Source organism: Phascolarctos cinereus, unplaced genomic scaffold, assembly GCF_003287225.1.
Source record: "Phascolarctos cinereus isolate Bilbo 61053 unplaced genomic scaffold, phaCin_HiC Scaffold_4;HRSCAF=312, whole genome shotgun sequence".
NCBI classification, from domain to species: Eukaryota; Metazoa; Chordata; class Mammalia; order Diprotodontia; family Phascolarctidae; genus Phascolarctos; species Phascolarctos cinereus.
The window spans coordinates 87966816-87989287 of NW_027555847.1; the positions used below are offsets into that span (position 1 = coordinate 87966816).

At 37.1% G+C, this 22472-nt stretch overlaps 1 protein-coding gene across 2 annotated transcripts in view; it reads left to right on the plus strand.

Moving 5' to 3' along the window:
* Positions 1-22472, plus strand: part of RHOA (ras homolog family member A) — a 74540-nt gene that overhangs the window by 44167 nt on the left and 7901 nt on the right. For both annotated transcript variants that reach the window (XM_020998957.2, XM_078152380.1), the window contains exon 2: positions 18953-19110. In XM_020998957.2, the coding sequence (XP_020854616.1) occupies positions 18955-19110 (156 nt within the window). In that variant the 5' untranslated portion in view covers positions 18953-18954. The remainder of the gene's footprint in view (positions 1-18952; positions 19111-22472) is intronic.

Below are 22472 nucleotides of genomic sequence, written 5' to 3' on the forward strand. Positions count from 1 at the left end.
TTGCTGGAAAAGATGTCAGATCTGGAGTGTTTGTCTCTTCTGATCCTATTAGGACGCATTGTTATTTTTCTTGAATTTATTTAGTATTTTATTTTTTCCCCAGTTATATGTAAAAACAGTTTTCCCCTTTATTATTAAATTCATTTGTTTTTAGTTTTGGACATTCACTTTTATAAGATTTTGAGGTCTGATTTTTTTTTGAGATCTAAATTTTTCCTCCTTTTACCTCCCCACAAGGACGTGCAATCTGATATAGGTTTTACACATATAATCATATTAAACATATTTCCATATTACTGATGTTGTGAAAGAAGAATCAGAACAGAAGGGAAAGGCCATGAGAAGGAAAAAAGAGAGAGAGAGAAGATAGTATGCTTCAATCTGCATTCAGATTCCATCATTCTCTCTCTGAATATGGATAGCATTTTCCACCATGAATATTTTGGGATTGTCTTACATCATTGCATTGCTGAGAAGAGCTAAGTCTATCAAAGTGGTCATCGAACAGTGTTGCTGTTACTTTGTACAGTCTTCTCCTGGTTCTACTCACTTCACTCAGCATCAGTTTGTGTAAGTCTTCCCAGGTTTTTCTGAAATAAACCTGCTCATCATTTCTTATGGAACAAATAGTATTTCCTTAACATTCATATGCCACAACTTGTTTAGCCGTTCCCCAGTTGATGGACGTCCCCTCAGTTTCTAATTCTTTGCTACCACAAAAAGAGCGGCTATAAATATTTTTGTACATGTGGGTCCTTTTCTCTTTTTTATTATCTCTTCGGGATACAGACCTAATAGTTGCATTGCTGGATCAAAGAGTATGCAGAAGTTTATAGCTCTTTGGGCATAGTTCCAACTTGCTCTCCAGAATGGTTGGATCAATTTACAACTCCACTAGCAATGCATTAGTAGTTCAAATTCTCCCACATCTTCTCCAGCATTTATCATTTTCCTGTTTTGTCATGTTAGCCAATCTGATAGGTGTGATGTGGTACCTCAAAGTTGTTTTAATTTGCATTTCTCTAATCAGTAGTGATTTAGACCATTTTTTCATGACGATAGATAGCTTTAATTTCTTCATCTGAAAACTGCCTGTTCGTATCCTTTGAACATTTATCAATTGGGGAATAGGCAGCATTATTTTTAAGCAACAACACCCTCCCCACCCCCAAAAATTTTTTTTTCCCCATTGGTGGTAGCTTAGTCTCACTGTCTCTTAGGCAATAACTTTTTTTCCTGGCCTCATGCATTTTCATTAATTTAGGATAGAAACTTCTCACAGGGTATGACTAAACAATGTGTATTTCTTAAAATTTTCAGCCTTTTGTTGATAGTTTATTACATCATAAGAAAATATTCTCATTTCTATCAGTAGGCCAGGGAGGCAGAACCTCTTAACATTCTAACTGAGCAAAGGACCACAACAAAAATCAACAAGACCAATATGGCGATTAGAAACAACCCCAGAAAATGAGCAAACTACGTTGTAACAGCTGAGAATTTACAGAGTTTTAGAGGCTGCCTTCCTTCTGAAATCACTCATAGCTTTAGTTCAGGGGAATGCCTGACTTGGAATGTAGTCTGCATCTGAGACAGGTGTGGAAACATATCCTCTTAAGAATTCCCTTTTGAGGGGGCAGCTAGGTGGTGCAGTGGATAGAGCACCAGCCCTGAAGTGAGGAGGACCTGTGTTCAAATCCGGCCTCAGACCAAACACTTGACAATTACTAGCTGTGTGACCCTGAGCAAGTCACTTAACCCCAATTGCCTAAAATTTAAAAAAAATCCCCTTTTTAAAAGTATGTGCCTCATGTCGTGGGCATAGTCACATGACGAAGTATAAGAGAGAAGCCTGTCTAAGATAACACTAGCTATTTCCAAGAAGAGATAGGGCGTGTCTTTTAATGTTATAGTTTTAGTATCTTATCCACCAAAACCTACTGGAACCATAGTAGTCTTTTGTCTCTCCGTTGAGTTACCTAGATGACCCCTTAGTTTCTAGGGAAAATTTAAAACTGTTCACTAGAATAGAGTGCATGACAGTTCAGCCCTTGCCTGACATGGGTTTGTTTTGTTTTTAAATACCTTGTGTCATGGTGTATGTCCCAGAATATTTACCCTGAGTAATGACTGTTTCAAACCATTCATTTTTGTATATCTCTGGCATCTCTCAGTCCCAGGGAAAACTTTTTTTTCTTCTTCTGCAGTTAGAATGAGCCTAAAAGGGGAGAAAATTTATTTCAAATCTTGATACAGTGATTCCTTTTTACAAGATTTCTGAAAAGGCTGCACTTAAAGCATTCAGTTGAGCAGTTACCATGTCAGTTTTCTAGCCCCTTGACTGCGTGCTTGTGGAATAGAGAAGTGACTGGAAGTTGCAGTGTTACTTTTGAGACCAATCTTTCCATAGCCCTGGTCTTGGTATCCTTGTATTCAAGTTGTGTAAAATTGATTCTGGCTAGGAGTTTAAAAGGTAAGTTTGATCTGAGGTTCTAGGTGAGCAGTACCCCAGTCAGCACTATCTGCTGATAAAGAACAGGCTAACTCTAACATGTTTAGAAACTTTCACAGCTTCATTTCTCTCAGGGGAGCATTTTGAGATAACAACTTTCTGGTTTGTATCCAAACCAACTTTTTCCTGATTTGGGAACTTCTTATTTGAGATGTGAACAGTTCTAATCATAATGCTTCCCCCCTGTTACCCTCCCAAAAATGTTTTATTTTATTAAAGTTTATTTTCAGTCCAACATCTAGTGCTTTTATATCAGTTTGGGGTACTAACTATTCCCCAATGTGGTTTGTGTCTAATGTCAGAAGACCTTTTAATCTAGGGTCTGTTACTTACCTTTATGTAAGTTATTAATTAGGTGGAGCTCAGAGACTTTCCATGACATGTCAGCTGAGTAGAATTGGCCTATTTAATTGACTTCCCAATACAGGCTAACATGGGTGGAGTTGACTTGTAGGCCTTCTTAGCTGTGAGTAATGTTCTGACTTAACTTCTGCCTTGTCTAAACAGATTTCACAAGTTATATTTATAACTACCTCATTTGCAAACAGACCTAGCTTTGTGCACCATCCAGAACATACTTTTTTATATATATAGTCTAGACCAGTATTGGGCCTTCTCCCCCTTCCCCTTTAAGAAAGGCAAAATTCCTCCAAGAGTACTCATGAGGTTGTAGTTGTCCTGTGTGAACAGTGGCAAATAAGTTGTATATATATTGTTACATATTTACTAACTTTTTCATTACAGAGAACCAAATGACTTAATAACTTAATGTGTTTGCTTGTTGTGAGCTAAGAATGTGATGTTTAGTACTAGCACTCCTGTCTTCAGTTTCATTTGGCCTTAGTCATGTGTGATCTAGGTATGTTTTATTTCAAGTCATGTGTAAAAATATTGATTCACAACAAACCTTTTTATATTTCATGAGACCCATTTTAAACAGTGTAATATCTCCTATTTAACAGGTATCAGCCTCAATTTCTTCATCTGTAAAATAAAGGGGTTTGATCTCCAGAATCCCTTCTACTTCTATGATAGTACTCTATGCTTGCTGTTCAGTGGGGATGCTGTGCCTTTGAATTAATTAGGGTCTTAAGAAAGGCAGGGACATATCTTGAGAAGGAAAAAGGTAGGGTGTGGGGGGACAGTTGCTGAAAAATATGAACCCTATATTAGGCTTCTTTTGGCTGAATCTCTCTGCCTCTTTTCCCTTAATGAGTCCTGCCTAGTTTAAAAAAAAAAAAAGAAGAAAAAGAAAGGAAAAGTTAGGCACAACTAACCTATTCCTCAGATGCATCTGACACAGGGTAAAACAAAACAATAAACATTTACTAAAAAGGCAAAAGCCAGCCCCTTTTCTCTAATGGGTATATAGTTATAGCTGAGCTTGTTAGCTGCTCCCAGATTGATGGGCACTCACTTTGTTTCTTTTCTACCTCAAAAAGTGCCATTCTGAATATTTTGGTATGTATGGAATCTCCTTTCCATCTTTGCCCTCCTTGGGGGAGAGTATGGGCCCATCAGTGGAATCTCTGGGTCAAAAGGTATGAAATGCTTGTAACTAGAAGAAACCTTTGTACCTTAGATCAGAGGCTCTCTGTATTCATCTCTTAATATTTATCCACATTGAATTTTGAAGGGAAAAAAAGTTAATGCATAAACAGGTGCAGTGTATGATGTCTAAAAATTGTAAGAAGTTTTTATAGACTTCTGAGGCAGACAATGGCAGTTACTATATTAACTATTTCTGAGAACATAGGAGCCAAGAGAATAATCTGAAAGAATAATCCACATTTAAAGTGCTTTCCTAAATAGTCATTTGCTGTTGTAGGATTGATTTGATGTTAAGAATTATTGTAGGCATATTAATCAGAGCTAGAAATAAATATATGATTGGTTTTCCAGCTTCCTACAACCAATGTATGAAGTTAAGGAGTAATTTCAAGCAACCTTATTTCCTTTGAAACCAAGTCTGTGGACCAAAGCTGTGTAAAATTGTTTGGGCTTGATATATACAGGTAGCCATGAGCTATAACTAAATTTGCTCTGGGGTTCCAGAATAACAGTTGTTGTCAGTATTTGACAGGTGAACAGACTTCTTAAAAACTTAAAATGTTTAAGATCCTATTTGGCTTATGTTCACAGAAATACTTTTGGCTAATTTAAGTCAACCTATCCTTTGGTTAGAATGCTGTAATGAGTATCTAGTCCTAGCCTTCTCAAAACCATTATCTCCAAACTGGTTTGTCATTTTTTTTCCTGCAGTCACATAACAGTTTGGCGTTTACTCCAAAGCACGTTTACGAAAGCCTTTTTTCTTTTGAGCATATGCTGTTATCGTGTTCCCATTGGTGTACGTGCATCTCTTTCAGCCAAAACAGTTATCAGTTAAATACTAAGTGCCAAATGCTTCTCACCATCACATGTAGTTTTGGCCAAAGGATATTCTTATAAGACAAGATTTATTAGTATAAGCTATACTTCTGAGATATTTATTCTTTCATGAAGTGTGCTTCTTTTCAAGAGAGGTACTATGCTTCTTTTACAAGTACCTATTTTGATTCATGAAAACTTGACTATTTCATGGGCACACTCATGTTTCATTTCTAAAGCAACTGCTTCTTAAGTCCTATATATCTTAAGTCTCTCAAGGAAAAATGATAGCACATGTAGCGTATTTATCTTTGGACAGTAGTAATTAGCAATGGCTTTCTTTTCTTTTTCTTACAAGAACCTTTAAGGAATACAACTGTGAGCACTATCATTGTTCCTCATAAGTCATCGATCAAACCAGGGACTGCAGAGATGTTGCTGACAACCATCTGTGTCTTAGGGTCATGGAATGATTTTAGAGTTAGAAGGAATTGTAAAGATCATCTTGTCCAGACCTTTAGGGCACTTTACAAATGAAAAAAACTGGAATTTACCCAGGGGTCCCATGGGTAGTAGTTCTATTCATCTTTATGCTGTTAAGGTACTGAATTCTAAACTAACCCTAGTGGTTCTGGGTTGAAAATTGACCGAGTTCTCCACCTGACTCACAAAATATGAAATTTTTTTTATTGTTCTTTCTTTAGGCAACATTAGTTATAAACAAAGCCTTTTAAAAAAATCTCAGCTAAATTCATGGACATCAAAAAAGATCATTGTGATTGATGTAGAGCTTTTATAATGACACCAGGAAACTAGGGTACAAAAGGAGGCATTGGGAAGAGAAAAGGTGTCAGGTATTTATTGATAACTTGGGAGGGAGTCTCTGTGTCAGAGAAAAGCCCAACATTACTACATTCACTTCACATCACATTACCAATCAGCCAAGAAAAGAATATTGTACGTTTGACTTGGAAGAAGCCAGACCACTGGAATGACATTTTCCTTTTCATGGTATGTCCTTGCACATCTTAGGATCCTACTTAATTAATTGGCACAGCATCCCCACTAAAACGCTAAGCATTGAGTGTTCATATAGTGTTCTTCATAGAGCTAGAGGGGACTTTAGAGATCAAACCACTTCATTTTACAGATGAGGAAATTGAGCTGGTACCTGTTAAACATCATAGGTAGTAAGCATCAGAAGTAATATTTGAACCCAGGTCCTCTAGGTCCCATTCACTAGAATCAGTGTTCTTTCCACTATGCTGTCTCTTTAGTGTACACAGTATTTACCAGAGTCTCTCCTAAAACTCTGGCAATAGGTGACTTTCAATGAAGTTTTCTCATTGTTATCTTGGCTATATGTATGCATTTGATACTTGTGCATTTAAGATTTGTGTGTGTACATACAGTGTATTGCAAGAAGTAAAGGGAGATAAGATATTGGTCTAAACAATCTTAAGAACTAACTTTGAAGATCGCCCTTTTAAATCAGTGAAAAGCACCTTCTCTTAAGTGGTCTATTTGAAATAGAGCCCTCCTACTGAAATTCTTTCCTCCACATATGAAAAATACATGTAAATGCAAATATCTCCCCACACACATTCCCATGCCTGTGATTTGGCTGGCTTTTGTTGTCTGGTGTCAGATGATCATCTGAAATTTCATGCTTTATCAAACAATCCTTGGCTTCTCTTCATCCTTCCCCCCCCCAATTCTGCCTAACTTCAGAAAGTGGTAAATCTTTTACAAAATGGGATTTGGTACTAAAACATGGATTATTTCTTCTTACCAGAAAAGTAGAATGTGGTTGTCCTCTAGACTGTTCAACTTTGGCCCACTGCTTAGGCATATTGCCTGCTCATTTAATCAGTATTTGCAGTTTAAAGAGTAAGCTTATTTTGCTAAAGAGCTTGTGTCTTCAAAATGTAAAGTGTACATCCAACTCTTCCTACCAGTAGCTAAAATTGAAACACCATCTATCTTCTAATCCAGTTTGAAGAAAGATCATTTTCCCTTCTGAGTAAAGATAGTCATCCAGAGTAAAAATTGCAAGTTTTTCCCTTTGTGTTTACGGACAAAGCATTAGCCTTATCTACTCTTTTTTCTTCTTTTTTTAAATTAATTTATTTTGATTTATCAACAGTCACTTCCATATGCTTTTGAGTTTAAAATATTTCTCCCCCTCCCTCCCCACCACCCTCTCTCTCCAAGACGGCACATAATCTAATATAGGCTATACATATACATTCCTGTTAAACATTTTCACATTAGTGATGTTGTAAGTGAGAATTAGAACCAATAGAAGGTAGAGCACCAACCCTGGAGTCAGAAGGACCTGAGTTCAAATGTGGACTCAGACCAAACACTTGACACTTACCAGCTGTGTGACCCTGGGCAAGTCACTTAACCCCAATTGCCTAAAAAAAAAAAAATTTTTTTTAAAAAGAACCAATAGGAGGAACCACCAGAAAGAGGAAACAAAACTCAACAGAAGAAGAAACATAGCAAATAGGATGCTTCGATCTGCATTCAAACTCCATAGTTCTTTCTTTGGATGTGGATAGCATTTTCCATCATGAGGCCTTTGGAGATGTCTTAGATCCTTGTATTGCTGGGAAGGGTTAAGTCTATCAATATTAGTCATCCTACAACATGGCTGTTATTGTGTACAACGTTCTCCTGGTTCTGCTCACTTCACTCAGCATCAGACCATACAAGTCTTTCCTGGTTTTTCTGAAGTCAGCCTGTTCATCATTTCTTATAGCACAATAGTATTCCATTACATTCATATACCGCAACTTGTTCAGCCATTCCCCAATTAATGGGCATCCTCTCAATTTCCAGTTCTTTGCCAACCACAAAAAGAGCTGCTATAAATAATTTTGTACATGTGGGTCCTTTTCCCATTTGTATGATCTCTTTAGGATATAGTAGTCCTAGAAGTGCTATTGCTAGGTCAAAGAGTATGCACATTTTGATAGCCCTTTGGGCATAGTTCCAAATTGCTCTCCAAAATGGTTACATCATTTCACAACTCTACCAACAATGCATCAGTGTCTCAATTTTCCCACATCCCCTTCAACATTTGTCATTTTCCTTTTCTGCTGTATTAGCCAGTCTGATAGGTGTAGGGTGGTACCTCAGAGTTGTTTTGATTTCCATTTCTCTAATCAATAGTGATTTAGAGCATTTTTTCATGTGACTATAGATGGCTTTAATTTCTTCATCTGAGAACTGCCTGTTCATATCGTTTGACCATTTATCAATTGGGGAATGCTTATCTACTCTTACTCAAAAGTTTTACAGCCTAACAAAAAAATCTTTCTATTCCTTTCTCTTTGTGGCAATTCTCCAGGCACATAGTGTAGTGTTAGGGACAGGAAGCAGGGGAACAGACCCTACTGCTTGTTTTTTAAAAGCAAGAAGACAGAAAATAAGGGTCAGGGAGACAGCACAAGCTGCATTTGTTGCTGTTTTTAAGTCATAATGATGCCTCTGTAAAAGACTACTAGTATTTGAAGTCATGGAATCGTAGATTTAGAGCTTGAAGGAAACTTGAAGCCTTCTTGAAGAAACTGAGGACCAAAGAAGTTGAAGTGATTTGTTCAGGTCTTCACAGGTCGTAAGTGGCAGAACCTTATTTGAACCAAGATTCTGTGGCTCCAAATGCTCCCTTTCATCTGCACAACACTGCCTGTGTTCCCTAGTCTACACGTCCAAATGTCCAACTTTCTGAAGACCCATCTTGAGAGGCAGCACGGTAGGTGTTAAGAGCTTTGTTGTTGTTCAGTTATATCTGATTCTTTGTGACCCCACTTGGGATTTTCTTGGCAAAAATACTAGAGTGGTTTACCAGTTCCTTCTCTAGTTTATTTTACAGATGAAGAACTAAGGCCCACAGGGTTAAAAGTGACTTGACCAGGGTCACAAAGCTATTAAGTATATGAGGCCAGATTTGAACTCATGAAGATGAGTCTTCCTGATTCCAAGCCTAATGCTCTAGTTACCCTCCTAAAAGAAAGAGCACTGAACTGGAAAACAAGACCTTCTGAATCACAAAGTTCTGACTCCATGATTTGCTAGTTGTATGAGTTGAACATGTCAGTTAACTTCTTTTACGTTCAATTTCTTTATTTGGAAAATGGGAGAGTTGAACTAGATGACCAGTAAGGCTTCCAACTCTATGATTCTAACTCCATTGAGACCAGCCTTTTATCTCTTTTAGGCCTTCTAGCTTAGCTTTTCTGTTTCCCTGGTCCTCTCTTTTCTACATTTCCTTCCAAACAAAAATAAATAAATAAAAGTCAAACATGATTTCCCAAGGATTGCACTCTATGACCAAGTCTGAGGCCCAGTATCACTCCAAATTAATTCCGGTCATCCCTGTGGAATCCCAGAATTTTGTACACTATAAACCTGTACTTGAAATTTTTGTTTTGGATTTAGAGAGACCAACCCTAAAAGTAGAAGTCAGACTAGGTTTTTTTCAAGAGAACAGTATGCTGGAGCAGAAGGAGATGAAAGAGGTATAGGACATTTGCTTCCCAACTCATCCTGTAACCCAAATTACTCACCAAGAGCTTTCAAGGATCCTCTGGAGAGGTTCAGTGAAAGCCTCTGAACCAGGCTAAGATCTGATCTGGAATGTAGTAGAAAACCATTGCTTTTGAGGCCTTCATTCACATTACATCACATCTCTACAGGGAAGGAGGAATGGAGCACACATTTATATAGCACTTAACTGGCACAGCCACCCTTTGAGGTAAATGCCTATAGTTATTCCAAGAGATACACGGCCTCAGCACATCACTTCACCTCTCTGGGCTCAGTTTCTTCATCTGTAAATCTAAACCCATCATTCTACTTGTATGACAGAAGTTCTGCTGGCCAACGGGTATTTTCTCCAAACCCTTAACTGATCCATCTTCTTCCTAACATCTGAATGAAGCAGTTTGTGGAATTGCAAACTGATAGAATCTTTTTGGAGAGCTATCTGGGAGTACAAAGAAAAAGTTTTTTTAAAGTAATACTCTTTGATGCAATAATGCTTTCAGGGATTACTTTTTTAAAAATCTGTTCAGTTACGTTCATAGCAGCATCATATGTAATTTTTTACAACTTAAAACAATTTAAATGGGAATTGGTTAAGTAAATTGTAGTACATTAGTGGAATGCAAATACTGTACAAGACCAAGAAGGATAAAGAATATAGAGAAATCTGGAAAGATCTTTGTGAAATAATGCATAGTGAAAAGTACAGAAAGAACCAAGATAATGTAGCACACATGCACTGCAACCACATAAGATGAAGGATATAAGGATGAATGGGCAAAAGAATCCTAATGATAATCAGACTTTGTGCCTCAAAAATTCCAATACTTTGTTGAAATTTAAATATAAGTATTTACTATGGTTGTGTTATTTTTTAAGTCCTTTCCAGAACTGTGGATTTGAAATTGTATCCTTAAGTAGGAAGATAAAGAGGCAAGATTGATCTGAAAACACCAACCGAGCACTCTGATGAAATTGCTTAGTGCCTTAGTTGACTCAATAACTAGATTTATTGAGCCATGTCATAAAATATGGTGAAATTAATTTTTAAAATCATTGGCCAGCTATAAGAAGTGAAGATGATTAATTTAAAGATGCGTGGAAAGATTTATATGACTGTTGCAAAGTGAGATAAGCAGAGCCAGGAGTGTACATAGGGACATCCAAAATGAAAAAGGGAAGAGTAAAGCCACAATCACAACTGGATGCTAAAAAATGATAAAGAACAAGCTTGACCCCTAAAAAGAGACTAGAAGACATCTCTCTCTACTCAGTTTTGTAGATGTGAGTTACACAGGTGTAGAACGTTACAAATAATGTTAGATTGTTTTTGTTTGATGTGTTGATTGAGTTTAAATTTTTCATACCTCTTGCTTTTTTTCTTTTTTTTTTTTAAAGAAATTCTTATAAGGGCTTGCTCTCCTCTGAGAGAGGGTCAGATGAAAGATAGGAGTGAAATGGAGGTGATGTAAAGAAAATTATTGGGCAGGTGCCTTTTCTCTAGCCTAGGTCTTAACTGACTTTTGAATAACGATCTCAAGGCTGAATAATGGCAAAGATTAAGGCCTTAATCCCCAAGCATTTAGGAGAGATTGGAAATGAAACAAGACAAGTATCTCCCATCATTTCCTTGCTTTAATAGCTAAGGATTCCTTGCCTTTTCCTGTGTCCTGAGAAGCAGCTGTATCTGGGAACAGAGGGAGACAGGAAGTGAGTGGGAAGATGGCTACTTGTTTCTCCCAGGGCTAGTAGTATGTGGGTGTAGAGAACAGTAGACTGAAGTTACTTGTGTTTTTTTTTCCCCCTAACTCATAGGCAAGTCTTTTTAAGAAAGGTGAATTTTAAAAAAAGAAAGAAAGAAAGGTAAATTTAGTTTTCTATGTAGAGATAGCCTTCATTTTGTCACCTTACATTTTAATTTTGGTACCCATCTAGGAGTCAGGAAATAAGATGAGAATCTAAGGCTATTGAAGTGTTTTTCTTTTCATGCCTGTGATACTGGTATCTTCTTGTTGTTATAGTCATTGCTTGCTGGTCCTTGAACTTCTGTAGATATTTGAGGTTGTAATTATAAACAGGGTATATTTTGGTAGCACAAAATATGTGTCATAAAAACATTGGTCTCTTGGTTTTCTCTATTTTATGAGCCACTTTAACAATTGAAAATGAGGTTAACCATTGGGTAATTAACAGAAGGTTGCTGACACCATATGATCATATATACTCTATCCCTACCCCCAAAAGTAAGTATAGGACTATAGCTGAACTGTGAAGACAGCCAGGTTTCCCTAACCAATGACATCTAAAGACTGATTGCATATATCATCATTTACAATATTGTGAAACCCTACCAAAGGGCAACAAATTGAATACTAAGTTTTGAAAGGATGTAGTTACAAAACTTTTGTTTTTTCTCATCTTTGTGTGAATTCTTGTGGACTTAGTCTTCATTGAACCTCCAGTGGGAGTAACCTAATGTACATCTGGTGTCTGGATTTAGGAAGTTGAAAATGGTTTGATAGTTGGAAAGTCCATGTGCAAGATGTATGTATTAGGTGCAGAGATTTGGTCAGAGGGGTTCTGTGGATGTTTGAGCAATGTGAAAAATCAAGTCAGAAAGCAAAGGATTCATGGTACCCAGTAAACACAAGATTTGCTGAAGAGTGAAAAAGACCTCAAAGAAGGTCAGTGTTTCAACAAGTCTTGTTTCCTCCCTTCTTCTCTCCTCCATTCTATTATTCATAATAGTTTTTTGGTTAGCCCCATAGGAGACCCTTAATTGTTAATGGTACTGAACTAGCTATGGCCATGAGGAAGACATATGCTTTGGTTCCTTCATTGGGATTCTTCACTTGAGTTATTTAATGGAAAGTTCAGGTAAATATTCGCAAAATTAAATGAAAGTATATGAACACACTAGGTTTAAAGTCAAATGTGAGGTTGTAGCAACAATATAGTATCAGAGAAGGAGCTGGAACGTACTTTAGTGTCTAACACCCTCATCTTAAAAGATGACGAAATAGGTTTCTATCAGGCTCAGAACAGTTAAATGACATAATAGGATACTTAAATCTCAAACCCAGATTCTAAACCTGAAGGAATTAAAGAATGTCAATTATTCTATGCCCAAAGGGCTGTAAAACTGTGCATACCCTTTGATCCAGCAGTACCACTACTAGGTCTGTATATCAAAGAGATCATACAAATGGGAAAAGGACCCACATGTACAAAAAATATTTATAGTAGCTCTTTTTGTAGTGGCAAAGAATTGTAAATTGAAGGGATGCCCATCAGTTAGGGAAATGGCTGAACAGCTTGTGGTATATGAATGTAATGGAATACTATTGTATTGTAAGAAATTATGAGCAGGCCGGTTTCAGAAAAACCTGGAAAGACTTACATGAACTGATGCTGAGTGAAATGAGCAGAACCAAGAGAACACTGTACATAGTAGCATTAACATTATGCTATGATCAACCATGGCAGACTTGGCTCTTCTCAGCAATGCAGTGAACTAACACAGTTTCAAAAGACTGATGATGGAAAATGCTATCCACGTTCAGAGAAAGAACTATGGAATCTGAATACAGATCAAAACATACTGGTTTTTTTGTTGTTGTTTTGGGTTTTTTTCTTTCTCATGGTTTTCCCTTTTGTTTTGATTCTTCTTTCACAAAATGACTAATGTGGAAATATGTTTAATATGATTGTTCATGTATGGCCTTTATCAGATTGCTTGCCATCTTGGGGAACAGTAAGGAGAGAGGTAGAAAAAAATTGGAACTCAGAATCTTATAAAAGTGAATGTTGAAAACTGTCTTACAATTGGAAAAAATACTATTAACTGGGGGAAAAAAGAATGTCAGTTATTGTTTCTAGTGCCTTTTGTAGTCTTACTAGAGGCAGAATTTGTCTCAAAAAAATGGAAAATAAAAGTACAAACAGGAAATTCATTATCCAATTTTGATCATACTCTGCTGTGAATAGGCAACAGAGTTTGAATTGTTTGTTCCTGTTGGTACAGTCAGCAGATGTTCTGATGCCAAATAGTACAGTAACTTTTATAGAATGCCTGTCTTGAAAAAACATTTTTGGGAGGATTTTAATTTTGTAGTATCCTTCCAGGTAACTAGTAAACAGACTTGTAACTTTGAGTAGAATCAAACCTCTGAGAAAAGCTGTTGCAGTTAACACTTAGATGAGCTGGACTGAGCTTCGGAAATGTCCTCAGTAAAACCTTTCATGAAAATGAGTCATCTAACCCAAGTTGTTCTGGGAGAGCCTGAGCTGGTTTCCTTTCTCAAACTGGCAAGCAGCCATGTTTGAAATTAAATATGTAATAGCAAAGAGAAAAGATGATTCAATAAAAGAATGAGGAAAAATAGCGTTTGTTTTCTGTTTGCCCTACACTGTCTCTGTTCTCATAGGGTAGCCTTCTACTCCTGTGTTGTCCAGAATCTACCTCTTAACTATGGAACTTTCTTTTTTCACTCATGTTCATGCTTTTCTTTTATTCCTGCTTAAGCTGATAACTAAAATAATGGTCCACTTCTCAGTATTTAGATGTTCTCCCCAAAGCACTTGGCTAGAGTCTGTACTGTTGCATTTTCACTTTTCTCCAGTTGGAATTAGGAGTTTGGAATTGAACTTTTGTTTTCAATAAAAGGCACTGTTTTTTGTTGACTTTTCTTGAAACAATACAGATGAACTCGACTATATCATAAATCATGTGATGTCTAGACATAAATGAGAATAAAAGCAAATTATTGATCCTGTAAGGCTTGAGCCACCAACATTTGTTTTAAAGGGTTCTTTTAAATTCTAACTCTAAAGACTGGTTAATCTTACTTGTCACAGAAGAAGATGGTGAGAAAAATAGTTTAGTTTAGGTTTGAGGTTTAAGTTTACCTTATCTGAACTTCTCCATGAAGGTTGGTAGTGAAAGAACTATCATCCCAGCTTTACAGATGAGGAAACTACCCCTCAAGATATAGGGCTTTCCATTTAGAATAATTATGAAACAAATGAATAAGTTAGAGATGGTAGACCAGTCTTCTCATTACCTATACAGATTCGATTAGAAAATGTTTCTTAAGTAATAAAGGACAACTTAAATAGCTGGAGTAATGATTGGTGTTAATGAATAGGCTGTGCCAATATAATAAAAATGACTACTACCAGTGTTGGTTTACAGATTTAGTGCTATACCAATTAAACTGCCACAGGGAGAGGCTTGTTGTATGTAACAAAATAGAACAACAGAATTCCCTTGGAGGAATAAAAGATCTAGAATATCAGGGAAAATAATGAAAAAAGTCAGAGAGGAGGGGGAATAATACTTCTAGGCCTTAAACTACATTATAAAGGAGTAATCTTCAAAACCATTTGGTGCTGGTTAATAGAAAAGTGGATCTGTGGAACAGGCTAGATAGACAAGGAAGAATAAAAAAGTAGAATTTGGCAACCTGAAAATAGAATTACCTAGAAAGAACTCCGTATTTGACAAGAATTGCTGGGAAGACTAAAAAGCATTCTGGAAGAAATTAGATTTAGACCAGCATTCAATATCTTGTTCCACAATAAATTTAAAACAGGTAAGTGAAGAGAATAGCAAAGATCATAGCATCAGACAGATTAGAAGAGCAGACAATTATATGTCTTTCACAACTGTGCACAGGGAGTAAATTAGATAATTTTGATCATATGAAATTGAAATTTTGCATGAACAAAATGAATGTCACTAGGATAAGTCAATTATGAAAAATATTATGACATCTGATAAGGGTTTGATATCCAAGAATCGATCAATATCTGTGTGTGTGTGTGTGTGTGTGTGTGTGTGTATGTGTGTGTCCACAAGACATTCCCTAATAGATAAGTGGTCAAAGGATATGATCAGTCTGTTCTCAGGATTGCAAATTATTGACAGCCATATGAATGAGTGCTTCAAATCACTAATAATAATAATAATAATGCAGAATCCTGAAGTTTCATACCCAGCAAATCATCAATGATAGCAAAAAGGTGGGAATGGTCAGTGTTGGAAGGGTTGAGGAAAGAGAGAGGTACACTAATGCATTTATTGGTAGAGCTGTGAGTTGGTATGATTATTCTAGAAAAAAGTCTAGCAACATGCAAAGAAGGTGGCTAAAATTTCCATGCTCTTTGACCCAGAGTTCCACTATTAGGCATATGCCTCAAAAATTTCATTGACAAAAAAAGGATTGTTTTACATTAAAATGTTGATAGCAATGCTTTTTGTGGTAGGAACTGGAAATAGAATATCCATCAATTGAGGAATAGTTAAATTGTGATACATAAATGTTATAGAATATTGTTGTGCTCTAAGAAATGATGAGCTTGATAAATAAGAAAATCTTACAGAGTTTTGTATAAACTAATGCAAAATAAAGCCAGTAAACAATGACTACAACAGTATAAATGAAAAGAAAAATAACAAAATCATCAAAACAATGCTGAAAAAATAAATGTTTTATTTTTTCCCAATTATATATAAAAACAATTTTAAACTTTTTTTTTCTGAGTTCCAAATTCTTTCCCATCCTGAGTTTTATTTTATTTTTAAAGGGTCCTTTCTGCATTCAGATTCCATTAGTTCTTTCTCTGGAAGTCGATGGCATTTTTCATAATAAGTCTTTCAGAATTGTCTTGGATCTTTGTATTTCTGAGAATAGCTAAGTCATTCATAGTTGATCATTATACAATATTGCTGTTACTGTGTACAATGTTCTCCTGGTTCTGCTTAATTCACTTTGCATTAGTTCAAAGAGCTGCTATAAATATATTTTTTTCATATAGGTCCTTTTTCTTTTTTAAATCTCTTTGGGACATAGACCCTAGTAGTGGTACTGCTGGGTCAAAAGTTTTGCACCATTTTATAGCTCTTTGGCCATAGTTCCAAATTGTTCTCCAGAATGGTTGGATCAGTTCATAAACTACAAACAATGTATTGGATGACCATAAGTATACAAAACCTCAGGCTTTTTTGAAAATGTGGGTTAATATTGTAGACCTCTTCTTCCCCTTCCCTTCAGGTCTTTATTATGAGGGATGGCTCACTGGGAAAAGAAGCAGTAGAAAATTTATGTAAAAGTGAAGAGAGTTGCTTAGGTTCAGACAGACAATAGCTGAGCTGAGATTTGAACACATTTTCCCCAGATTCCAGTATCTTTCCACTATACCATGCTTACTTATCTTTTTTCCCTTCCAGTTTTAAAAATTGGTGATGCACAGTACACTATTGGTTATTGTGTATTTACAGTGTACCCAGTAAGGTGTTTACAGGGCATAAAAAGAAGTGTATCCTTTAGGAAGTTTATAGTTTAGTGGGAGAAATAATACGTGTTTCAGTCTTGAATTATCTGGAACTAAGTGCAATAAGCTTTGAAGGAAAGGAAAAATGGTAAGCTGGAAATGCTGTTACAGATGGCCCCTCCAATTTTTTCCACTTCTCCTTCACTTTGCTTTTTTAAGGGTGCTAGAGTAAGTTCAAAAACCTAGCAAATGGCCCCAAACTTTCCTTTAGATAGCATGGCCCTCTCTATAGGGAATCAAGCTGTGTTCCTTCAATAATGGGGCTTTGGTTTTGCCTTCCCTTGACATGGGACCTTTCTGTCATCATGAAGAGCTCTAATAAAAATAATGCACATAAATTGCTTTCGTTCTAAGCACCTCCCCGCCTTGTGAAATGAGTTCCATTATAAGTAGTTTAACTAAGGAATTGAAGCTTTAGAGAGAAAGAGTCATTTGCTTGTGGTCACACAGCTGGTTATTGTTAGAACCAGACTGGACCCTAGGACTCCTGAGTCTGGCTTTATCATTATCTGTCACCACAATTCTGGGGGCTTTGAAAGATGTCCCTTTTCCCTTTACCTTCTTGCCACTCCCAACACAGTTGTATGAAATGCAAGTCAAAAAATTAAGTAGGCTTTCAGCTGGTAACTCAGAGAGCCTGCTGTTAGTGATTTTTATTAGAACAGGATGTCGCCTCTATTCTAGTCTCATGTATTTCAATTGAAGCAGCCCTGCATAATAGTTGATATTTAGGGTTTTGAATATATTATCTCATTTAAGCCTCACAAAAAGATCCTGTGAGATTAGTATTATGCTATTATTTTCATCGTGTAGGTAGGCAAACTGAGGTTTAAAAAGGTCATCTTTCTTGTGCTTGAACAACTAGTCAGTATGACAGCCAGGATTTGAGCCCAGATTTTTCTGACTACAAATTCAGAGTCTTTCCACTATATTACAATGCATAAAACAGCATTATTTCAGAATTTTCTAGATATAATGCTCAAATTGATTGGAAAGAACTGGGTTCTTCATGGTTGTCAGTTTCATTGTAGCCATTTATCTTGTACCTTTTTCTCAGACCTCACCCTCCTTCCCTAAGAAAACCATCTCGGGAAATGTTTAGGAGAAGGGAGCCAACTAGATGAGTGCTCTGGCCTGGCTTAATGACATACCTTTAGAGAAATCAGGGCATCAGATGAGCCCAGTTTCATATATCTCAAGCTTTTTTCCTTTTCTTTGGCCTGACTTCTTATAAAATTATTGGTATTATTTATGCCACATTTAAACTGATAGCTAAGGACTGGAAAAGGAGGCTGTAAAATGTATTTGTAGCTAGTATTTATGTATCATCTCCTGTGTGCCAGACACTATGCTTTGCACATATCTCATTTGATCCTTACAGCAACCCTGGGAGGTAGGTGCTATTATTATCCCCATTTTACAGATGAGGAAATTGAGGCAAATGGGTTAAGTGTTTTGGTCAAGGTCACACAGCTGTTAAGTATCTGAGTTCAGTTTTAAACTCTGGTCTTCCTGAGTCTAAGCCCATTGTTCTATTCACTGCACTACCTAGCTGCCACAGTGTCTAGTGGCTTTTTGGTTAGAAAGTGAATTTTATATGTTCTAACCCTAAAAGGAGGGTTATGGGCAGCTAAGTGGTGCTGTGGCTAGAATGCCAGACCTAAAGTCAGGAACTCCTCTTCCTGAGTTCAAGTCAGGCCTCAGATATTTACTGGTTGTGTTGACCCTAGGCAAGTCATTTAACCCTGTTTGCCTTTATTTCCTCATCTATAAAATAAGGTGGAGAAGGAAATGGCAAACCACCCCAGTATCTTTGCCAAGAGAACCTATCTGACTAAACAGCAACAATAACAACAATGAGAGTTCTTCTGAATGGAAACAAGAAGGAGCTGGATTGTTTCTGTGTTTACTCACTTCAGAAATCTCTGTTCCCGTGCTAAATTAACTATGTATTTCTGGCTCTTCATTGCTAACATTTATTTTCAATTAGTCTAGAAAATCCATATAGATCCTAAGATTCTGTTCAACCCCTATTAGAATGACTTTATGATCTGGAGATAAGGCTCTTCTTTGCATTTCCCTTTACTTACCCTTCATGCCCTAGTAACCATGTATCCACGTGTGCTGGGTGTAAATGGACTTGAGCATCAAAATAAATTATTCCCTCTCCTTGTTTTCCAGCTATGGCCGCCATCCGAAAAAAGTTGGTTATAGTTGGTGATGGTGCATGTGGGAAGACATGCTTGCTGATTGTATTTAGCAAAGACCAATTCCCTGAAGTTTATGTGCCCACAGTGTTTGAAAATTATGTAGCAGATATTGAAGTGGATGGAAAACAGGTAAGTGTGCATTCTCTAAGAGCTATTTTCCCCTTTTATCATACGTAAAAGTAGTAGGAAAATGTGCAGTCTTAAAATATACTTGCAGGCCATAGAGCAAGGTTCTTTGGAGAAGGTAAGTGGTGTTAAAAGATAAAATCTCTTTTTAATACAGTGTTGGCCCAGCCCAGGTCTATTTCAAGATTGATTAGGCAGGCACTTCCAATGGCAAAGGGATGTCAAAAGGAAAACATCTTAGTCTTATCCTAGATCTTCTCGTGTGACACTGTGTCCTCCTCTAACCTGTGACAGAAGAACCAGGAATCCCCTCAAAACCGAAAACTTCTTGCATTTGTTCCTGATCTTGGCCATCGTCAACAGATGAGGACATAAAGGAGGTTCACTTCTTTAGACCAAGACACTGAATCAGAATGATTCAGCCCATAATTTAGAGTACATTTCCGGGCTTATCACACCATACTTAGATTCAGGCCCAGGATTCATATGCCACATGCTGAAGCTATTATCTGCAACAGAAAAACATCCTCCCTTATATACACATATTCAAGAAGAGAGCTGTTCATCACACCCTTGACCAGAACTTTCTGTTGTTAGGTATTGGTAAAATAATAATACCAGGATTTACCTTTTTCCATGGTCTTGCAGATGGTCAGTAGACAGATTGACAATAATAATCACTATAAAGAACTTGTGTGTTTTTTCCTCAGTTCACTTTGTCTAAAAAGTTCAAATTTATATGACACCTTAAAATTTACCCCAGATTGTTTTTCATGCAACCACCAAGTGCTAAGGGAATGATATCCTTGTTTTACAGGTGAGGAAACTGAGGCTCAGAAAGGAAAAAGTGATTTGCCCAAAGTGGTATAAGCAAGAACATAGATATAGTTCTTCTATATCAGTACTCTTAAACTACATCACACTTCCTCTTCCCTTCCCCTACAGCTGCCCTCACCCTACCCACCTCATCATCCTGAACCCCCAAACTACAAAGATCCTTTAATGGCTGTGCATTGACAGCATCTCCTGTCCTTGTTCAAGTCTAAGGATTCCTTTTCATCTGTTAATTTAAAAAAGTTTTAGTATGTCTTCTGTTACAGAGAACCATAGAGGACTTAAAAGACAAAAGACTGAGGTCCAAATTCTGGCTTTCTTATAGGTATATGACAGTTATGATCATATGATTCTAGGCAAGTGACTTCAGCGTTGTGATCCTCAGTTTTTTCTTCACAATATGGGGATAATACTTAGACATCTACAAATACTAATGTGTTTACATCATGCAGACACTAGTACTTGTTACTTGTACTCTCTAATTTGGCTAAGGATCTTTAGAGTTAGTTGCTTAGACAGGCAGTTGGAGTGGGGGGGGAGGAAGAGATAATGAGCCATATTATTGGAATTTCAAGAATTGTTTGAATGTAAACAAGCAAAAGAATTAAAATAGAAGCCCAACACTGGTATAGGATAGTAGTCTCAAGCTGAGGGGAAGTAAACTGTGGGAAGTGAATCCTCATGGGGCCTGCTTAGGCTTTGATCATTCCGTAACTCATAAAATTAAAAGCTGGAATAGACCTTAGTGATCATCTAGTTCAACCCCTTCATTTTACAGATCAGTGAAGAGGTGAAATTCAATGTCCAAAATCACATAGGTGTGGGTTAATTAACGTTCAGATCTTCCAAACTCCCAAATCAAATATTCTTTCCAATATTCATGCTGTCCCAGAGCATTGATGAGTCACTCAGGAACCATCATGGAGCATAGTTGACTGGTCACTGTTTTTACATGGAGACTACAGTGGTAGTCAGTGTTTTCTAATACAGAGAATTGTAGAATAAGGGGAGCTAACTGTACCTAAGGAACTATTATGTCTGTAAGACTCTTTGGGAGTCTGGTCCTAGCCTGGTTTCTGGAGTGTCTGAGTGAAGTGTGGAGGCTTACTCAGACCCTACAACTTATTCAGCCAAGTGAGCTGCCATCTATGAAGATCTTAGCCAAAGGGAGCATTTCGAAAGGATAACTAATATGTGTAAAGGCCAATACAGGAAACAGATTCTTATTGCTGTCATATACAATTTCTGTGAAATGTGAACAGCCTTGTGGGCCCTAGAATAATAGAGCTAAGAGCATTTCATAGAGTGCTCTCTTCACAAGTCAATATGATGACCATTAGCTCAGTTTTTAAAGGTCATTTTAAAAATTTTAATATTATCTCAATACTTTAAAGCAAAACTATGGATGAGATCTAGAATTGTTATCATTTTTCCAAAACCATAAGCTCCAGGGGAACTGTACGAACTTTCTTGGATGAGGAATGTTTTTAAGGGGGAAAGAAATAATGTAAGCAAGAGGTATAATGGGGACAAGAGGGACATTCATGGTTAAGTTAGAGAGTGAAGTTGGAAGTGGTGGCAGTGACTGGAGCAGCAGAGAAAGCTAGGCCCCTGTTATGCTAGGTCTTAAGTCCAGAGGGGACACCAACACTAGGGAAACAGGCCAAGAAGTCCTAGTGGAAATTCCTCAACTCTATTCATGGTATGAGGCTTTCCTTATTGCATGGGGAAGTGAGTGCCCATTGGGGAAAAGTAGAATGTTCCTTCCTCCTGCCTGGACCCCCTTAAAGTGAGATACTCCCTGGTATTTTCATCTTCATTAGCCTCTGATCCTCAGAAATGCACCAACAAAAATTCTTGAGGGGAGCTGGCTGAGTTATCTAGTTAGAATATTAGGGATGGGTCATTTCCCTAAAGTGCTACTCACAGCTGAGGATTGTAATAGCAGTGGTTATGGGATTTAGAACTGGAAATGGACCTTAGAGATCATCTATTCTACCTTTCCCAACTCCCATTATACCTGAGCCCAACCTGAGGTGGTGGCTGGCCCACATTCATACAAACGAGTCAAAATTTGAGCCCAGCTCCACTTGACTTCAAATTCGCCAAGCTGGTGTGTATTTATACAGCACCAAACAGGCTCATTTCTTTTGTAAAGGTTTGTAAAATAGAAATGGATACATACTATATAATAATAAACTGACAGTGCTTTATATTTTACAAAGCACTTTTAGATCCGGGTTCTCACTTGAGCCATTCAAATAGCCCTTTGAAGTAGGTGCTACAGATATTACGACCACACGTATAGCTGATAGCTTAGCAAATCTAATGGTCCTATCTTATGGTACATGCTGTGATTAAACAGCTGTTGTGTAGAGTAGATAACCAAAAGCCATTTGTATCTCTTGCTTCACCCCTTCCCTTTGCCATACAATTACAGATTTATATGAAAGTTGTAACTTGTTACTTGAGTGATAAGTAATTGAAGGTGCATCTTAGATTTCCCAGATGATCCCTGTTTGTAGCAATGA